This window comes from Neovison vison, chromosome 11 (assembly GCF_020171115.1).
Source record: "Neovison vison isolate M4711 chromosome 11, ASM_NN_V1, whole genome shotgun sequence".
Classification (NCBI taxonomy): Eukaryota; Metazoa; Chordata; class Mammalia; order Carnivora; family Mustelidae; genus Neogale; species Neogale vison.
In genome coordinates this window covers 194,615,845-194,636,687 of record NC_058101.1, presented here as the reverse complement: position 1 = coordinate 194,636,687, position 20,843 = coordinate 194,615,845, and the positions used below count along the sequence as shown (strand labels likewise).

Sequence of the window (20,843 nt, the reverse complement as noted above, 5' to 3'; positions counted from 1 at the left end):
GGCGGAGGGCAGAGGGCAGAGGGCGAGAGAGAATCTCAAGCAGACTCTGCACTGAGCGCTGAGCCCAACACGGAGCTGGATCTAACGACCCTGAGATCATGACCTGAGCTGAAATCAAGAGTCCAACGCTAAACGGACTCAGTAAACCAGGTGCCCCATCGCTGTGGGATTTTTTTTTTAATAATTTTTTTTATTATGTTAGTCACCATACAGTATGCACATCATTAGTTTTTGATGTAGTGCTCCATGATTCATTGTTTGCATATAACAAATCCGTGCCCTCCTTAATACCCATCACCGGGCTCACCCTTTAACACCCTCTGTTTGTTTACCAGAGTTCACAATCTCTCATGGTTCATCTCCCCTTCTGATTTCCCACCTTCATTTTTCCTGCCTTCTCTTAATGTCCTCCATGCTATTCTTTATGCTTCACAAATAAGTGAAGCCATATAACTGTCTTTCTCTGTTTGACTTATTTCACTTAATATAATCTCCCCCAATTCCATCCATGTTGATGCAAATGTTGGGTATTCATTCTTTTGATGGCTGAGTAATATTCCATCATATATTTGGACCACATCGTTATCCACTGACCTATTGAAGGACATCTCAGCATCTTCCACAGTTTGGCTGTTGTGGCCATTGCTGCTACGAACACTGGGGTGCATGTGGCTCTTCTTTTCTCTACATCTTTATCTTTGGGGTAAATACCCAGGAGAGCAATGGCAGGGTCACAGGGTAGCTCTATTTTTAACTTGAGGAACCTCCACACTGTTTTCCAAAGTGGCTACACCAGCTTGTGTCCCACCAACAGTGTGAGGGGGTTCCCTTTTCTCCACAACCTCTCCAACATTTGTTGTTTCTTGCCTTGTCACTTTTTGCCCTGTGGGATTTCTTAATCATTGTCATACTTAAGGGCAAAATATTAAACAACTCACAGTAATGTTTATATACTTATTCCTGGATTCTGTTTATGGATGAAAAGTCTAACACCCCCTCCATTTTAAGAGAAAATTAACACATTCCAATAATTTAAGCACGGAAACAAGAGTACCGAAGATTTTTTAAAGCCTGGAACTGCAATTATTACACTTAACTTTCTGTGTAGTTTGGCCAGGAGAGAACGCGGAGTGGAAAGGACTCTGGGGATCTTTCCCATCTGGGCCTGCTTCTGCCATTTCCGTTGCCACGGAACCATACAAAGCAAGGACACAGCTTTAGTATGTACACGTTTCAGATAACACGATAACCATGTAAAGGGAAAACTGATTACATGAGCCATTTGCCTCAAATACCATTTTCATACAACCACAAACTTAAGCCACGCATCATCTCACTGAAATCCAGACTGTTTTGGATCACCACGGTTAATCTAAAAGCAAAGGTAAATGTAAAATGAATTCCTTTAACAGGCAGACTTGACTCATACGCAAATCCCTGCATCACTTTAAAAAAAAAAAAAGCATGAGGTCTTTTTTTAGTTGCTCTTGGTTTTTTACCTTTTTCCCTCTAATTTAAACATCTTTGATCTATTTCTTAAGGCCTGAGGAGAATTAAGGCATTCACTATGGAATTTCTAATAAAACACAATCAGCATATATAAAACTCTCCATATAAATGTGCGTGTGCGTGTATGTATATATTTACCATTAACCAGAATGCCTACTAACGTAGTCCCAAATTTATCAGGTAAATGCATGAATACTCTAACTTTCTTGAAAGCAGTTGAACCTAAGTGGCAAGCTATCAAGATAACAGTGTTCAGTGTCAATGGGGATTTTTTCAGAAGGGAGAAATTACTATTATTCTTGGCTCTTCCTCTCCTTTTTAAGGAACTAAGTGTGGAATTTTGCCAACTTTTACTTTTTATGAAAATGCTATATTGAGACTTGTTTAAAAGATCCCAATTCAGTATTTATATGGAAAACTGATGGTAAAAAATGCCTAAGGGAGGTATTCTGGCAGGAAAAAGGAAAAGAGACAATCATGAAACAAAAGCAAGTGAATGATAGTCTCAAGGGCTTCACTGAATCTTCAGTGAATTTTTGTAAAGAGTAAGGAATATGTGAGAAATGACTTTCCTTAACCTAGCTCATTTATGAATGACATATAAATACATAATATGACTAAATCAAGAATCCTACTAGAGATCTTCAGCAGCTACATTTCTTTGGCTCTTATTAAAAAGTTGTGGCTTTCCAGGAATTTATGCTAAAGAAATTAAGGTTTACACATATATTTAATGAAGAGGATATTCTCTATAGTACTGTTTATAAAACAAAAGTGAAAAACCAAAAATATTATAAATGGTCTAATATGGGTGAGTGATACAAAAATAATGGTTATTTCCATATAATTCTTTACAGCCATTAAAAATAAGATAAAAATATTCATTGATAATGAAATATATTTACAACACAAAGTGAAAAAGTAAGAAAACAGTATGCATGGAATGATCCTATTTTTATTATAAAAAGGACTACATATATAGGTACACTGGATCTAACAATATTGTTCAACAGAAATTCCTACAGTAATGGAAATTACTATAATCTGCACACTCTGATATGACAGCCAATAGTCATATATGGTTATTAAGCATTTAAAATGTGACTTAGTGCAACCGAGGAACTAAATTTTTAATTTGTTAAGTTTTAGTTTATTTTCATTTAATGGCTACCATTTTGGGCAGAAAACAGTGTGACTGCTGTTAGGATCTACTTTCTAAATCTTCCTCAATGAACACCTATTATGTCTAACAATACTGACAAATAATAAGATAAAACCAAGAAAGTTGTTAATTTTGAGAGACTATGTTTAAAATAACAGGAGGTAAAATAAATAAACGAACAAATAAAATAAGATAAGATAAGATAAAATAACAGGAGGTAAGAATGTACCCAAGGCAGTCCAGCACTGATCTCATTCTTCCCAATCCCATCCCCAATGCACGCCATTCCAAGTTCCAGGGCTTTTGACTTCATTAAAGGGCAGGTAACCACGGAAGTGATCAAGTAAAACTCCACCACAACAGAGCTCACACAAGGAAAAAATATCTCTTTCTAGATAGCAGATAATGCAAAATGGAGTTACCTGCATTATGAGAGGGGTATTACTTTAGGAGTGAGTTACAGTAACAAAAACTTGGTTTAAGTTTTAATAAATATATTAATCTTAAGATTTTGTTTTGAGGCTTTTTAAATAAGGCTAGGTAAAGAATACTACTTTAAATGTGCTAAATATTACATGATCTAAAAAGCTAAACTCAAAGAATTTATCTGACACACTTAAAGATTGCAATGAATTTTTATGCTTAAAATATATTCTTAAATAAATCCCATTAAGCAGAGAGAACTTTCAGTTCTCAATCAAGAAAACATTTCTATTATAGCAACTTTGTATCAGCTTTAAAGACTGTAGGAAAGTAACAGCTTTCTTTCCCTCACTGATAAAATGGCAGGTAATGTGAATCATCTGCCTCATGCATAGTACATAAATATTAGTGAAATTAATTTGGTTCAGTACTCTGAGTGGCCTCAAGGGAAAGCACTTTATTATTTATCGTCCATCCACAGCAATTTGTCCTACATTTGCCACCATCAACTTTTTCTTTCTTCTCCCTACCTCTCCCTACCTCAATTCCTCAGTTCCTGACAGCAGCAATTCAAAGGTTTAATCCACAAGTAGCAACAAAAACTGTTGACTGCCCGTTCTTTATATCAAATCCACTATAACCAGAATCAGTGCATGACTGGAATCAATATTCACTGACCTACCCTAATGAAGCATAGTAATGATTTGGCAAATGATAAATAATCTAAACATAATTTATACCTGACCATAAAATGTGTTTTATATTTCTACATAAATATGGGAGTGCTGGACATTAACTTTAAAATGGAAACACTTCAAAATATCACCTAATCAAGAAGTGGAAAATTACTTGCCTTCCTTATCCCCAAGAACACAGACTTAAAAGTAAAAAGGCCAGAAAGAATCATGCCAACTTCTTATGAAGTGCTTGTCATTCCACACACATTTCTTGAGTATATAATTAATACCAGGGATAGGCAGTAAGAATACAAGAATGAATAAAAAGATTATTGTTGGTTCCTTACCACAGAGAACTAACAATCTATCAAGCAACAAGAACCAAGTAAGATCTAAGCGGCACACTACAGAAACATACAACAGGGCACTACCATATTTGGAGCATACTCAAGTTCACACCTTATCTGATTCAGTTTAAGAGACTGGCCCCTCATCCAACAGCTGCACTGCAAAGCAAATATATGTTGATTAAAACAATTTTAATTTAATACCTTTGTTTATGACCCTGGTGTATTTGGGGAACAACTCCAAGGCGTTTTTCTCCATAATGACATCCAGACAAGTCATTCTTCTTAAATAATCGGTTCTTTATTGTTTATTTTTACTTTGAATTCAATTTCATAAGCAGTGCTTTCAGTCATGCTAGTCTAGGTTTTGCTGCAGTTAACAAAGTGCTCCAGAATCTCATAGGCTTAGCAAAAGAAGTTCATTTCTTAGTCACACAAGTTGGGAAAGTGACAGCAGGAGAGTTTCCTTACTCCCAGGCCTAAGCTAAAGAGAGCTCTGTGTTAAAATGTGGTATCTTCATAACCAAGGTAGAGAGAGGAAAACTATGCTCTGGTTCTTCACACTTCTGCTCCAGAAGTTGTATATTCTGCTCCCATTCACATTTTATTGGAGGGATAAAGAAGGAAAGTAAATATATTCAGTGGACAGAGGACTGTTTGCTTCTAGATGCCAACAAGAACTGGAGGTTTAGCCTACATCAGACTAAAAAGACCAGTGTTGGATATTTAAACTGCTCATATTTTCTGTTGATATTGTGAAAATATGGAAATATGGAAAACTATGCAAATTCTACCCAAGCCAGTAACATGAAGAAACAGCTCAAAGGACATCTATATGTCCTCTGATCTCAAAAAAGCAGAGGGAAAGCATAAACGCTAAAAATGTTCCATTGTAAGGAATTGTTGAGCCTTCCTTTATGGAAATATTTCAGGCAATAAGCTATTAAACATAACCCATTTCCCTAAATTCTAAAATATACTTCCAAATGGCAGGGGCAAACAATGTTATCGCAAAAATAAGCATGCACATTTTAGATAATTATTTTCTAATTTAAACAAAGTCCACCTAACTTTTAAATCTTAAAATTGACCTATATATTGTTTTCACTATGGAGTCGTTTATTGTTTCATTTTGATTTTTAAAAATGTAACCTAAACAAATTGTTACAATACAATTCAAGAAAAAACCCTTAAACCCAACTGCTTTCCTGTATTTCTGTAACGTAATTAAAATTATAATCATATTTCACCATAAACTGTTTTTAGCCTAAGAATAATTGTCTAACAGAAATCTTACCTTTTTATTCCAATGCTGTTGAGACACCAAATACTATTCTATTTTAACTAATTGGACTTCACCAAAATTAAAAACCTTTGCTTGTCCAAAAACACCATTAAGAAAATGAAAGGTGTAAGGCAAAGACTGGGAGAAAGCATTCACAGTACACACACTGTAAGACCTATATCCAGAACACAAAAAAAATTCTTACAACTCAATAATAAGAATACCAAAAAAAAAATAAAGAAAGAAAGAAAGAAAGAAAGAAAAAAAAATCTGAGCTGAGACCTCAAAAAAGAATATACACAAATGACCAATAAGTATATGAAAATACGCTCAACACATTCAGCCAACAGGGAAATTCAGCTTTTTATGAACTTCAACAGACGCATACCATTCCACCTAGCAATCCCACTCATAGGCATCCACCCAAGAGAACTGAAACAGTATGTTCACACCAAGACCTATACACCTGCATCCACAACAGTTCTCTTTGTAACAGCCACAGACTGTACACCCCCCAAACGTCCACCAACTGTACTACATCCATGCTGGAACACGATACAACAACAAAAAGGAACCACTGATGAGCACAGTAACTGCCAAGCTTTTAGCTAAACAGACTCAGAAAGAAAAAGAAGACTCAAATAATCAGAATCACACATGAAAGAAGTACATTACTACCAAGTTTACAGAACAAAGAAGGATTGTAAAGAAATATTAGGAGCCAAATGGGAAAACTAGATACCCAGGTGCCAAAGAATGAAGTTAGACTCTTATCTCACATCATATATAAATATTAACTCCATTTGATCAGAGATCTAAAAAAGGAATTAAAACTATAAATCACAGAATAGTCCCTAGGTTTAGAAGAAAGCACAGGTTAAATCTTCATAACCTAAGATTTGGCAAAGAATATGAAACCAGAGCACAAACAACAAAAGAAAAATAGTAGACTTTTTAATGTTCATCAAAATTAAAACCTTTTCCACTTTAAAGTACATTATCAAGAAAATGAAAAGATAGCATAGAACAGGGAAAATATTTGCAAATCATCTTTCTGGTATGGAACTGGTATCTAGATACATAAAAAAACTCTCATAATTCAATAATAAAGACAATCCAATTAAAAATAAATAAAGGACATAAACAAAGGACTTTTCTCCAAAACCATATAAATGGCCAAAGGGCACATGAAAGATGCTCAACAGTATGCAAAATAAGACCACAACAGGGGCACCCAGGTGCCTCAGTTGGTTAAGTGACTGCCTTTGGCTCAGGTCATGATCCAGGAGTACCAGGATTAAGTCCCACATCGGGCTCCCAGCTCAGCAGGCAATCTGCTTCTCCCTCTGATCCTCTCCCCTCTCATAATCTCTCTCTCTCTCTCTCTCTTTCTCTCAAATAGGTAAAATCTTAAAGAAAAAAAAAAGACCACAAAGAAGTTCTGGCACAGAGCACGCATGTTACAGAGTAGGCAAAGAAGCGTGTAACACTTGGAAATAGTGCAAAATAAGGTAGACAAGGTTCCTGTGTTTCTATCAGGCAGAGAGTAGGGAACAGTACACATAGATGATGAACAAATATATAATTTCAGGTAACAGGTGCTATTACATAAAATGAAATATGGTTGGTAAAATGAGACATGGTTAGAGAACCAGACAAGCAGGGAAGGGCAAGAAATCATGATAGTGTCATCAGAAAAAATACAAGGAATTAACATTGTGTGTGAAAATCTGGGGAAAAAGTGTTCCAGGCAAAAGGAACGAGTATACATACTCTGATAAAGAAGCAACTTGGCATATTTCAGAGACAGTGGGAGTCTGACCTAGATCAAGTAGGGCCCTGATAAGGAACTAAGATGTCATTTAAGTGTAATGAGAATTCTTTGCGGAGCATTTTAATCAGGCCAATGATGTGATCTGATCAGGGCATATAATCTGTGCAGCTGCACAGGGCTCCAAGCTTGGTTTAATTCTTGGCTGTCACCATCTTAAAATTCTTAATAATTGTAACCTTTAACATGTATTTGATAAACAAAGTCCAATGGGACAATGGAACATGTTGCGAGAGAAGAGATGCACTGGGCAGCAGCACATGCACACACACTAAAATCAGAAGTTCAAGAAAAAAGTTTAGAGTCACTTGTTTGAAAGATATTATAATAATACTAGGGTTTTTTCCCTCAGAAACAGTATTAAGGTATCCTTTAAAGGCATAATAAGATGACTCAAAGAATGGTAATTGTTATTCAATATTTGAAGGGATCCAAATTCAAAACCCAACCACGTTTACTTCCTCCTCTCCCTGACTCACCACGCCCTCTGCACCTCCCCACTCAGTACCTCTCTAAGAATGGCACCCAGCCGAAGTGGTGAGGCCCAAAGAGCCATGTCCATACTAGAAAACTTCTCTGGTACCAAAGATGATTGATTAAGAGTCAACATTTGACTCAAGTTGGGGCACTGGATTCTTTCTATCTCAGGTTTAAAAACCAGAGTGAACCTGAAGCCAGGACACATCAACATGAGTGGAGGATTCTAGAGTGAAGATTCATAGACCTGTGCTGCTCAAGTCCCCAGAGCTGGCCTGGTTCTCAATTCTAGGTTTTCCTGCATGGCTGAATTTCTGACTCAACAATTTGATGTGCTCTGACAATTTTATATTGTTATAACTTACATATTATTATATATATAATATATATTATATATAACATATATAATTTATATTGTTATAACTTCATGTATTTGACCCTTTACAAGAGTCCTTTGAAATGTAAATGATACCTGACCTTTTAATCTAGCTGATCCTATCACCACCTAGGATCTAGAATTCCTATTCTGCTTCCAGTTTCCTACTTCTCCAATCAAATCTACTCCACACAAGTAGATTATGCCTCCTTTAATACAGGTGTGATGGCTTCCAAACATTCAAATCACTGGCTGCGAACTTTTTTGTCATATGAAGAGAATTCAACCAGAACAGGGAAGTAATACTGTGAGTTCAATCACTATTATTAATCAGAAAATTTTAGCTATAAGATTTAATATCAGATTAATGATAATTAAATAATAAAATTAAGTTATTTGGGATAAATCATAAAGCTTATGGAAAACTCAACTGTTTGATTTCCAAAAATGTAACATGGAGCTTTTTCTCATTTGAGGTAAGAGGAGTCTATTCAGGCATTGACATCATTTTTATTAGTTAAAATACCCCATCAGTTTATATGAACCTTTAAATCATTATTTTTTCGGACCAAGTATAGCACCATCTATTTTTATGCTATAAACATTTTAAAATCCTGTTTTATTTACCAGTATATAAATCTAAATGCCTAGCAAGTACCTGGAACAAAATAGGCACAAATAATACTTAGTAAAGGAGTAAATGTTTGAAAACAATAAATAGGAACTGATACCCAACATGCTTGCTATATAAACCTTCATGGACAAAAAATATTCAGTATGCTATCACAATAAAAATATTCAGCAGTCAAAATCTAAGTGTTCTAATTTGAATGTTTTCCTTAAAAAACTGAGACGACACTGGAAACCATAAGGGAAATAGATCATGTCATGGCTGTTCATACCTACTGTCACCACAGGATTCATATCCACATTAGTCAATCACTCATTCAATATTTACTACCAAATGCCTACTACGACGTACAAGGTTCTGTACTTGCTCTACTTATTGCTGAAACTCTTGAGTCAATCCTGTAACCTCATATAGACTTTCTATGAAATGGGTTAGTAAGTACTTGTTATTCAAGCAATTTATGGTAAGGTGTTCTGTTATTTGAAAGTGAGTGTTTCCAAGATAACAGAGAATCTAGAAAAGGGGCAAAAGACATGAAGAGACATTTTATACCAAAGGATATACAGATAGTAAATAAGCATGCAAAAAGACATTCAACATCACTAGCCATTCTGGAAGTACAAATTAAAATCATCCTGAGATCTCCCTACACACCTACTAGAACATCTAAAACAAAACAAAGTGGCAATACCAAATGCTGGCAAAGGTGCAAAGAAATTAGATTTCTCACATACTGCAGTAGGAATAGAAAATGATCTAACGCTCTGGAAAATAAGATGACAGTTTCTTTAGAAAACTAAACATACTCTTTCTGTCTTTTTTAAAGTTATGTAATGTTAGTTACCATACAATAAATACTTCATTAGTTTTTGGTGTAACATTCCATGATTCATGGTTTGCATATAACACACAGTGCTCCTTGCAAGATGTGCCATCCTTAATACCCATCACTGGACTAACTCATCCCCTCTTCCTCCCCTCTGAAATCCTCAGTTTGTTTCCCTCTTAACATGTGACACAGCAATCACACTCCAAAGCATGTATCTCAGAGAAATGAATACTCATATTCACAGAAGAACTTGCACACAAATGTTCATGGAAGAGTTATCTATAATAGAAACTGGAAACCACCAAAATGTCTCTCAATTGGTGAATAGCTAAATCATGGTATATCAACACCAGGAAATACGAGTCAGCAATTTAAAAACAACAACAACAAAAAAAAACTGAAAGGCATTGTGCAGAGTGGAAAAAAGAGCCAATGTCTAAAAAAAAAATCACATACTATATGACTCTGGCATTCTCAAAATGACAAAATCATACAGACAGAAAACAGATTGGTGGTTGGTAGGGGTTAAGGATGGGTTTTGGGGAGTCAACCACATAAAAGTATACCATAAAGAATGAGAGGGATCTTTGTGATAATAGTTACATATTTTGATTGCAGAGGTTACATGAACTTCCAAATGTAATAAAATGGCACAGAACTATATGCCCAATGTACCAATCCTAGTTTCCTGTGTTTGGTATTACACTTTAAGTTCATAAGGTGTAACCAATGAGAAAAACTAGGTGAAGGATACATGGGATCCTCTTGTTCTACTCTTGTGACTTCCTCTGAATCTACAATTATTTCAAATAAAAAGAGAAAAGTATATAATAGATGCTTCTTATTATGTAAAGAGTTTCAAAGAGTCAACAATATGAGTTTTAAGATCTGTGGTTTACTGCAACAATCTAGCAAAGACAACCCACTAGAGCTTTCTTGAGGCATCAATGTAAAAGTTTTATCAACCCATTATGCATGGATTTATAGATTCAGTAGTATTAGAAAGAGATGAGAACATGCATTTTCTCTTTAATAAATACTTTATAATTTTGTGAATATTTTGTATTATTTAGTCTTGAAGTTCTACAGTATACAATGACGGATTCCTAGGCCATCCTAGCCAGTGTCAGCTTATAAGAAGTTAAGAGCTAAAAGCCTCCTACTCAGATATCAAACACATTTATGTCTTTAGCATAAGTCCCACACAGTCTTAGCAATCACCATTGACTAATGGTGACCAACTAACTCCACTGCAACCAATGGAGGGGGAAATAAGGTACAACGTACTGATTCAGGAGGCCGAAAGAAAGCCTCCTGAATCCAAAAATGGGTGAAACCAATCCGCGTGTCTCCAACATATCCAACATCAGCAAAGATAAGTTCCTCTGCAACTTTTAACGATAAAGAGGTATTAGCAGATGTTTTCAGTGAAGGCAAAATAGTCTTATAATTTCTATTAGCATAACATCAGAAAATCATAATCATCAATAAAAATATCCCCCCCAAAAAAGAAAATTAATTTTGAACTTAAAAAGTTCTTGGGGCAATAAAGAATGCCTATGTTTGCTTGTGGGAAATTTACCAGGAAAATAAACTAATGTAGATACAGTCACTGCACTCACCACTGGAAAGGCCTAATTCAATTGTGTACATGCAGAAAAATGACCCCAAAGGAGTATTTATAACACAGCTTTATATTAGGAGTTTGGTTTTATCTTCTAATGTTTATCAAGGTATATACCTATATTTTTAGTTATATGACAAATCTTAGTATTTTTATGGTAAGAAATGGGTTTTCTGATATAAAACCTCTTATTATAACTGATACCCAAGGACCAATAAATGAAATAAAATAATTCAAAAGGGAAGGTAAACTCAGAAGAGCCAGTGCCATGTGGCTGGCCATGACCAGCAATTTAGTGACTAAACTTTTCCTTCCAGAGTTAACATTTAAGGGTTCCCCTACTAAATTACAAATTTTACTTTTCTCAAGGAAAGCTAAAGCAAACTACAGCACACAAATCAAGCTATCAAGAACATTAACAGGGCAAATCCCCATTCCCATACCAGTTAAGAATTTGCCCTGGCATTCAGTTCTCCGTGACAATAATACCAATGACTACTGATTCCTGTCATCTTTTCCCCATCGCCATTAACCTATTCCCTCACCTCCTCACATCTTCCTACTCAAACATGAAATGAAACTATGAGAATTCAACATTACCTTCCCTTTGCTTTCTGGATCACCAAATAAACTATAAATATCAAACTGCTCATTAGAGTTTGAAGGGTCTGAAAGCACTTCATACAGTGAACCTTTACAATGCTTACTTGACTCATTTTAGAAACACATGGACCACAAGTGCAGAAAATGAAGATCTGCCCTCAGTAATAACAGTGATTTAGAGGTAGACAAGAATGAAATCTCCACGTTCTCATTAGTCTTCAATTCAATCTAAATATTCAATAGCACCACACACTGAAGACAATAAAATTTCCATTTTTAAATATAAGAAACAATTTGGCTGTCAAGTTATACACCGTTTTTCAAATTTGTATTATGTAGCACTCGATAACAATGACAACAAAGAAAATGTTCCATCTGAATATCTGTCTGTATAAGGACAAAGGCTCTTCATGCTGAATTTAATACAAAATCCCTCTTGTTTTAAAATGCTGTCAGTCACATTATTTAACCCAAATCTTGAAATACCTCCAAACAATAATTTAAGTACAAATATGAATCTACTACATATTTATTAATCTACCTTATAATTATTTTAAGAATACATACAACCAACACTGTTACTTACCCTAAGTGGCCAAAACTTTAAGTACTACCAAGAAAGCAGTTTAATTTTATCAAGAAACATTCTACTATTCTCTTTAGAAAATACCAAATCTTAATAAACTTTGAAAAAGTACTTTCTATTACTGTTATAATAAATTATCACAAGTCCAATGGTTTAAAACAGCAACACAAATTTGTTATTTTAGTTCTAAAGGTTCAAAGTTGAACACCTACGTGTCCCAGTAGGCTAAAATCAAGGTGTTAGCAGGGCTGCACTCCATACTGGAAACTCTCAAAGAGAATCCATTTCTCTGCTTTTTCAATCTTCTAAAGGCCCCTGCATTCCTAGGCTCATGACCCCATTCCCCATATTCAAAGCAAGTAATTGCGGGTTGAATCCTTTTTACAATGCACCACTGACTTCCTTCTCTTCTCCAATTTGAAGAAACTTTGTGGTACTTGGGGTCCGCCAAGATAACCTGGGATAATCTCTCTGTCTCTAGGTTAGCTGACTGGCAACCATAATTCCATCTATATACCCTTAATTTCTGTTTGCACGTAAAATAAAATATTCCTAAGGTTCCAGGAATTGAGATGTGGACATTTTGGGTCTATTATTTTTGCCTAATACATATAGCATGTCCCTTCTTATAGCTACAAGTTTTAAAAGCACAACTATAACACACATGACCCTCCTCCATCCCCTAATACTTCTATAAAATAACAGCAAGGTAAATAAATAAATAGAATAGTTCCATTATTTCCATTTGATAAACAAAGTAATTAAAGTACAGAGAGTAATCTGCCCCATAATCTGTCCCAAGTCAAAGTGCCTACTAATGAGAGATCCAAGAGTAGTCACCAGGTCCCCTGATTGCTATTCATTGTTTCTTGCAGCGGACCACAATAGTCTTCGTGACTCTAAGAGCAAAATCTTTCCAATTGCTGGTAACTTCTTTTTTATCAGGCCACAATAACAAGTGATCAGCTAGGTGATTGATCACCTAATTTCACACACACACATAAACATACACACACGTACATATGTGCATATGTTTATATAAAAATTACATAAACTGTATAATGTAATAGTGTCTGTTTTATTTTTTTCTGAACTAGAATCTTATCCAGGATATGAACTTAAGTTGTTTTTTTTTATTTTTTTAAGATTTTATTTATTTATTTGTCAGAGAGACGGGGGAGAGAGTGAGTGAGCACAGGCAGACACAGTGGCAGGGAGAGGCAGAGGGAGAAGCAGGCTCCCTGCCGAGCAAGGAGCCCGATGTGGGACCAGATCCCAGGATGCTGGGATCATGACCTGAGCCGAAGGTAGTTGCTTAACCAAGTGAGCCACCCAGGCGTCCCTGAACTTAAGTTTTATGCAGTTGAATACTCACCAACTAAGGCATGCCCTTTTCTATGACAAAAAAAAAGAACAGACAAGATACAATTATATAATGAAGACTCTCCAAATGGTAAATAATGGGGGGGGGGCAGAAATCCTATTACATATTAAATAAGTAATTGAAATTTTAAATTGGGATAAGAAAAAATTGAGAACTGTACCTAAAAATGTTTATTAATTGATTTCAATAGTTACCTTTAATTATGGTATTAAGTGATACTCTGTATAGCTGATCTAATCTCTCCTAATAACCAATTTGCTTAAAAAATATAATATTAAAAATATAATATTAAAAAGTATCATCACAGCTCCATTTTCTCTTGCATTTTTAATAAATATAAAAATGTCTGAATCAATATTATGTAATACAGTAGGAATATTATTTTTGATCATGTTATTTTTTTACTAACATGAGAGCAGTTACTAATTACTGAGCATATACGGTGATATTACACGAAGGTACTTTATTTGCATCCTCACATGTAATCCCCTTAACAACTATATGAAGTACAGTTCTTACTGTCACTTTAATACTAAAAGAGAATAAGGAACTTGCTCAAAGACCCACCACATCTTTTTGACTCCAAGCAGTATAATATAATGCCACTGAGCCTGAAAAATGTTTTAAACTGCTAATTGTTAGACTTTAAGTAGCAGTTTGAATCTGAGGTTTCCAAGTAAGATATATTTATATAGTAAGGATCCTCTTAGTCTTTCCATGTAAGACAAATGAAGTCAAGCATTATTTGAAAGTACCAAGAGAGAGAGAAAAAGCAAGTGACGGGAGCTTTGTTTCTTTAAAATAATGTCACTTGCTCTATTCAGCCTCTCATACCCCGAAAAAGCTGAGGAACTCCTCTTTATCAAGAGAATTTCTTTCTTTTCTTCCAGTAGTCTTTAGAAGGTATTCCACTGACTTCAAACCTTAGGTGTTGTAAATGGAAAGTCCTTTGCTTAATTCCAACCCCCACCCCCTTTACAGGGGAACTTACTCTTCCTGCCTGGAAAACGTCAGTATATACACATCTGTCTTCCTCCGTGTGTCTCTTCTCAACAATCTAGCGTGGAATTCTGTGTCAATCTCAAGACTTGGGTGTTTCCAGCTTATCATTTGTTTACTACTGCTCTCTTCTATCAATTACTTTTTTCTTTCTTCTTTCTTGTTCCTTCCTGAAACTCCTACCACATTAGGTATTCAAAATAATATTGACTTCCTGCATCTATTTACCTTTATGACTTCATGATGCTAACATTTTGCTCTGTATAGGGGGTTATTTCTCATGTGATCTTTAGGCTACTAATGTTGTTTTTCTTTAATTCATCTATTGAATTTTTTACTTTAGAAAAATATTAGATTGTTTTGGCCTCAGGAAGGCTTCTTCCACATTACACTTTAATTTCCCCAAGGGAATCTTTTTTAGTTTTATTTTTTTATTCAGGTATTTATCCGACCCCTACAGCAATTCTGGGTATATTCTGATTGTTCACTCTTCCCCTCTTTGAGAATTTTTCACTTGGTTTACTGGGCTTTCAGATCTAAATGCTGGATATTCCAATCAGTGAGAATCCCACAGGTGTTACAAAACCACACACCTCCATTATCACTGAAATGGTTTGCTATGAAGTCAGCACACTGTCCCATGCTGGTGAGGAACCCAGACGTCTCCAAAGGGAACTAGCTCTGTCCCCTTCTCCCTTGAGAATCACAGAGTATAAGAAGAAGAAATGAGAGTGTGGTATAAATGTAAATAGTGTAGATAATGGAAATTATATAAAGATTTAAGAGACTTCTTGATTATCTTAGAGGCCCCATACTGGAACTTCCACCTAGCTATATCCTCAAGATCTCTGCAGCATTCATTGGAAATGACAGAAACCAATTCTGTCTACCTTAATGGAGTGGGGCCACTACTAACACTGCAGGAAACAAAACTGCTACAGTGAATGATTCCTTAATATTTCTAAGGCTTTGTACTCAAAATTCAACAGTATAGAAGGGGTTGTCTGATTGACCAAAACAAGGCCATCCCTGTCTGCAGGACAGATAGGAAGAAGAAAGGTGGGACTCCATAAGCTTCTGTATTTCTCTATAGAATGATCACTCATTGTTTTAAATCTCCAAAATCAGAAAAGCAGCTGGTACTAGCTAGCCAAAATTAAAAAAAAAAAAGAAAGAAAGAAAAAAAAAAAAGACAAATGTCTATTATGAGTCCCAGATTTTATTTCAATTAACTTTGTGAAAGATATGTCTACGACTTGGCTTTTTAAATGGAATTTCAAAGCACTAACACTTGGATAGTCTCAAAAAAATCACGTTGACATATATTCAGAAAAGAAGATGTCATTTATTTTAATTTTTGGTGACTTTATATCTGGGAGTAGGGAGAAACAGAGAGAAATGAATAAGTTCTAAAGGTAGAAAAATGTTAATTTCTAAAGTAAATTAGATTTGTTAAATATAAAAATTATATCATCAGCATTAATATAATTAACATGACCTCTGTCTTAAGTAGTTGGTTTAATTATACAAACATTTAAAACTTGATTTTTAAAAATAATCTCAGGCTGTATTTTGTTCTTTATATGGTAGCTAAACAGCATCTAAGAAACACATGGGATAGACTTTTTGTTTCTTTTTTGTTTTATGTTGTATTTTTTTTTAAAGATTTTATTTATTTATTTGACAGACAGGGATCACAAATAGGCAGAGAGGCAGACAGAGAGAAAGAGAGAAGCAGGCTTCCCACTGAGCAGAGAGCCTGATGCGGGGCTTAATCCCAGGACCCTGAGATCATGACCTGAGCTGAAAGCAGAAGCTTAACCCACTGAGCCACCCAGGCTCAGCGTTTTTTGTTTTTTTAACTGGAAATCTGTACCTATTAATCTGTTTCATGTGTTTCGCCCATACCCCTCCCACCACCACGGCCTTCCCCTCTGGCAACCACTACTTTATTCCTGTATTTATGAGTCTGGTTTTTTTTTTTTTTTTTTCATTTATTTGCTTTGTTGGGACAGACTTTTATAAATTGGCCTTTTAAAAAAAAGTCAATAATGGGCAAAGAGAAGAAATCAGGAAATCTACATTACATTAAAGTCAGAATTCAGGCTGAGATCTTAGCAGTAATAATAGCAATTTATAACTGCTATTACACCTGTCAGAATGGCTAGACCTAAAAAGACAGAAAATAACAAGTGTTGGTGAGGATGTGGAAAAAAAGAACACTCAGGCTGTGTTGGTGGCAATGTAAATTGGTGCAGCTAATATGGAAATCAGTATGGGGGTTCCTCAAAAAATTAAAAATAAAGGGGCGCCTGGATGACTCAGTTGGTAAATGTCCAGCTCTTGATTTTGGCTTAGGTCGTGGTCTAGGGGTATAAGATTGAGCCCCATGTTGGGCTCTGTGCTCAATAAGGGGTCTCCTGCTCTCTCTCTCTCTTTCTCTCTCTCTCTCTCCCCCTCTCTTTCTCTCCCTCTGCCCCTCCCCCTGCTCACACTTGCTCTCCCTCAAACAAATAAATCTTTAAAAAAAAAATAAAAATAGAAATAGCACATGATTCTTTAGCTCTACCATTCATTGGGTATTTACCCAAAGAAAATGAAAACGCTACTTCAAAAAGATATGTGCACCCTATATTTACTGCAGCATTATTTACAACAGCCAAGATATGAAAGATAAGAAAGATGAATGGATAAAGAAGATGTGGTATACATATATATATACACACACACAATGGACTATCACTCAGCCATAAGTAAGGATGAGATCTGGCCATTTACAACAATACGGATGAACCTAGAGGGTATAATGCTAAGGGAAATAATCAGACAGAGAAAGATGAATACCATATGATTTCATTTATTTGTACAATCTAAAAACAAAGCAAACAAACAAAAAGCAGAAACAGAACCATAAATACAGAGAACAAACTAATGGCTGCCAAAGAGGAGGGCAGAGGGGGGGATGGGAAAAATGGGTGAAGGGGAGTGGGAGATACAGGCTTCCAGCTATGGAAGGGATAAGCCATGGGGATAAAAAAGTACAGGGGATATAGTCAACAGTATTGTGATAAGTAGCATTGTATGGTGACAGATGGTCCCTACACTTATAGTGAGCACAGCATAAAGTATAAAACTGTCTAATCACTATGTTGTACACCTGAAACTAATATAACATACGTCAACTAGATTTCAATTAAGAAAGACAGCAACCAATATTTATTATTTAACATTCGCCATATCAAGTACTTTAAGAACTTTACATTTGTCATCAGCTAATGCTCCTGAGAATCCAAGCATTCCCATTTCACATCTAATGAAACAGGGTAGTTTAGTGGCCCCTAGTTTCATACATAGCCAGCAACTAGTCAGGTCACCGTATAGTTCCAAAACGCGTGCTTTGAAGCAACCATCCTGCTGCTTCCCTTAAGCCAGTGATAATGTGTCTTGGCTCTAACTTTATAAAATCAAAAGTATTCTCTATTCTACCTCACATATAGAGATATGGTTAATATGAAAAAAATCGGGCCAGCATTTCATCATCAAGGCAAAAACCTTTCAAAAATTAATTCTGCACACTAATCTCTCCAAACCATCACACTCAAGTTTTCGACCAGTTGTCCCAAAGTGGAAATTTGCCTATAGTAACACTTTAAAATCCCTAAACTATACTCAAATTCAGAAGGTATGATATATAAACTATGGGAGGTTTTGATATATTTGGTTTCCTAACAGGTTCCTGAAAGCTAATTAAATGTACAAAAGGGTCTACAACCAATCTTGTTTCCCATAATAACTATTTTAATAGCAGCTGTATCCTCAATTATATTTTGATTATAATTTGAAGGTGCCCTTTCCCTTCCCTCAACTTTTATAAGACACAGGAAGTTAAACAGAAGGAAAACAGTATGTGCCAAAGTACACTACAGATCATGGGGCTGGGGGACTATGGAGATCCATTCTCTAAAAATTCACGTCCTACATCTAGTCTTTCATTTCAACAGAACCTAGATAAAAGGAGCATTTTCATTATGTACTGTTGGGAGGGGGATTAGGAGGAAGAGGAAAGAATATTCAATTCGGTAAGATATTAAAAGCACTGATAGGATGGAAAATTCAGAGGTGTAGAGGTAAGAAAATAGAACACTGAAGCCTAGAAATGATAATAATTCAAGAAGGTGAAAACTATATAAAATTGTGTGACTAATGACAAAAGAATCCAACATGCTTCACAAGGTAAAGCAAGAAGGAATGAAGATAGGGAAGTTATAACTCTAGATTAGGTAAGAATACATATCAAGTTCAAATACTAATCATCACATGGTAACTTGCCACAACTAAAGAGGTTTTGTGGTCAGAGAGGATACTTAAAAGTTCAAGCTTTTCAGGGTAGTTTTAGGTAATAATGTAGTTCAGGATGTGATCAGTGAAAGACTTAGGAGGAAATGGGAGAATAAAATGAAAATGGAAGATCTCAAAGATCAAAAAGGACCAGGGTATCCAAGGGCTCATGTCAACAGATGTGGAAGTAACAAAAGACAACGAAGAGAATGTGATAAAGAAGTCGTACATCAGGCATTGCAGTAATTTGAGGGAAAATAAAAAATATACTGGACACTGGAATAAGATAACTATTTAGAGAGAGAAAAATCTTAATAACTATACCACCATACAGCTTTAAAAATGATTTATATATTTGAGTTTTATGATAAAGATAAACATGAAAGACTAAACTTGAAATGGATGTCCTCCCAGAAGACAACTATGCAAATCAACCTGCCATGGACTAAACAAATATCCACCATCCTGAAGGTCAAGAAATAAATACTCAAAAGAAACTATGCTGGTCTTCTGGAAGCTTGTTTTAGATTTCAAAATGAAAGGTATACAGTAAAGCAAAACATTAGATACACACACACATTTTAGATAAATACAAGAGAAAGAAATGTTGATTTCTAAATACAATTTCATATCATCTTGAAATTTAAAATGGTTGAAAAGTTCAGTTTTACTGAACTTTGCTTTTTTTCTAGATTATGGCACATGTTCCTTTTTTTTCTAGGTTATGGCACATGTTGAACATGTTATGCTTTGTACCACTGTATTTGAGCCACTCACTGAAAGCTTCCCAGTGCTAATAGCCGGTGTTCACTCATAGCAACATAAACAAAAAGATTTTGCCTTAGTGCTAGATGACTTTCCTTGAATCAACCTAAAGCATCCAAATATGCCATCTAATCCAGTAAGACCTTGTATTTTATAATGGTACTCATTTGATGCTAGGATGGAAAACTGCAGTCTTTTAAAGAGACTGTAAATTAACTAAATTTGTAACAGTAATCCATCAAAATTTAGTTCCACATCAGTTAGCATCTGACTTGCATTTGGACAGTTAATGTTGTGAATCCTTTTCTTAACCAACTTTATATTGCCATCTCCTTATTTCCCTTTTGATGGAAAAAAATTGCTTCTAAGAGTAAGAAGTAATAAAGCCTTCTTATTCTGAGAGAACACGATTTCCACCACAATAAAAAGAAAAAGGAAAGAAAAATGGTAAGCCTTTACTTAAAATGTTATACCTGTCAGGTTGATCTAACAACTTAGATATCATCAAATAATACTTACCAATACATACGTCAATTTTCCCTTTGATAGCAGCTTCATGCAGAGGGGTATAGTTCCAGTTATCCCGGGCATTTGGATCAGCTCCTTGGCACAGTAACAGACTTACAACCTCAGCATGGCCGAAAGAACAGGCATTATGAAGTGGAATGAGACCTCCATCATCACGCGCATGGACGTTAGCACCCATCTGTAGTAAGTGTTCTACGACATCTTTCCTTCCAAACCCTAAAAAGAGGAAAAATATACATTGAAACAATTTTGTGAAGAGAACCATTAATATTTATTTAATAATATTACCAAATAGGAATGCTAGCAATACTATCTTCTATAGTAAAAAGAGTTAAAAAAAAAAAAAAAAGAAAGAAAGAAAGAAAGAAAAAAAAATGGCTACCATTCAAATGGATTCTTTCCTGTTAACAGAACTCAGAACTAAGAAAGCTCTTCCTTAAGCCTTTGGACAAAAGACTTTTTTAATTTT

General features: G+C 35.3%; 1 protein-coding gene across 1 annotated transcript in view; it reads right to left on the bottom strand.

Annotated features, from left to right (window-relative positions):
• TNKS (tankyrase) overlaps nucleotides 1-20,843 on the bottom strand; it is a 206,421-nt gene that overhangs the window by 157,890 nt on the left and 27,688 nt on the right. The window contains exon 2 of the mRNA XM_044225548.1: nucleotides 20,366-20,590. Within this exon, the coding sequence (XP_044081483.1) occupies nucleotides 20,366-20,590 (225 nt within the window). The remainder of the gene's footprint in view (nucleotides 1-20,365; nucleotides 20,591-20,843) is intronic.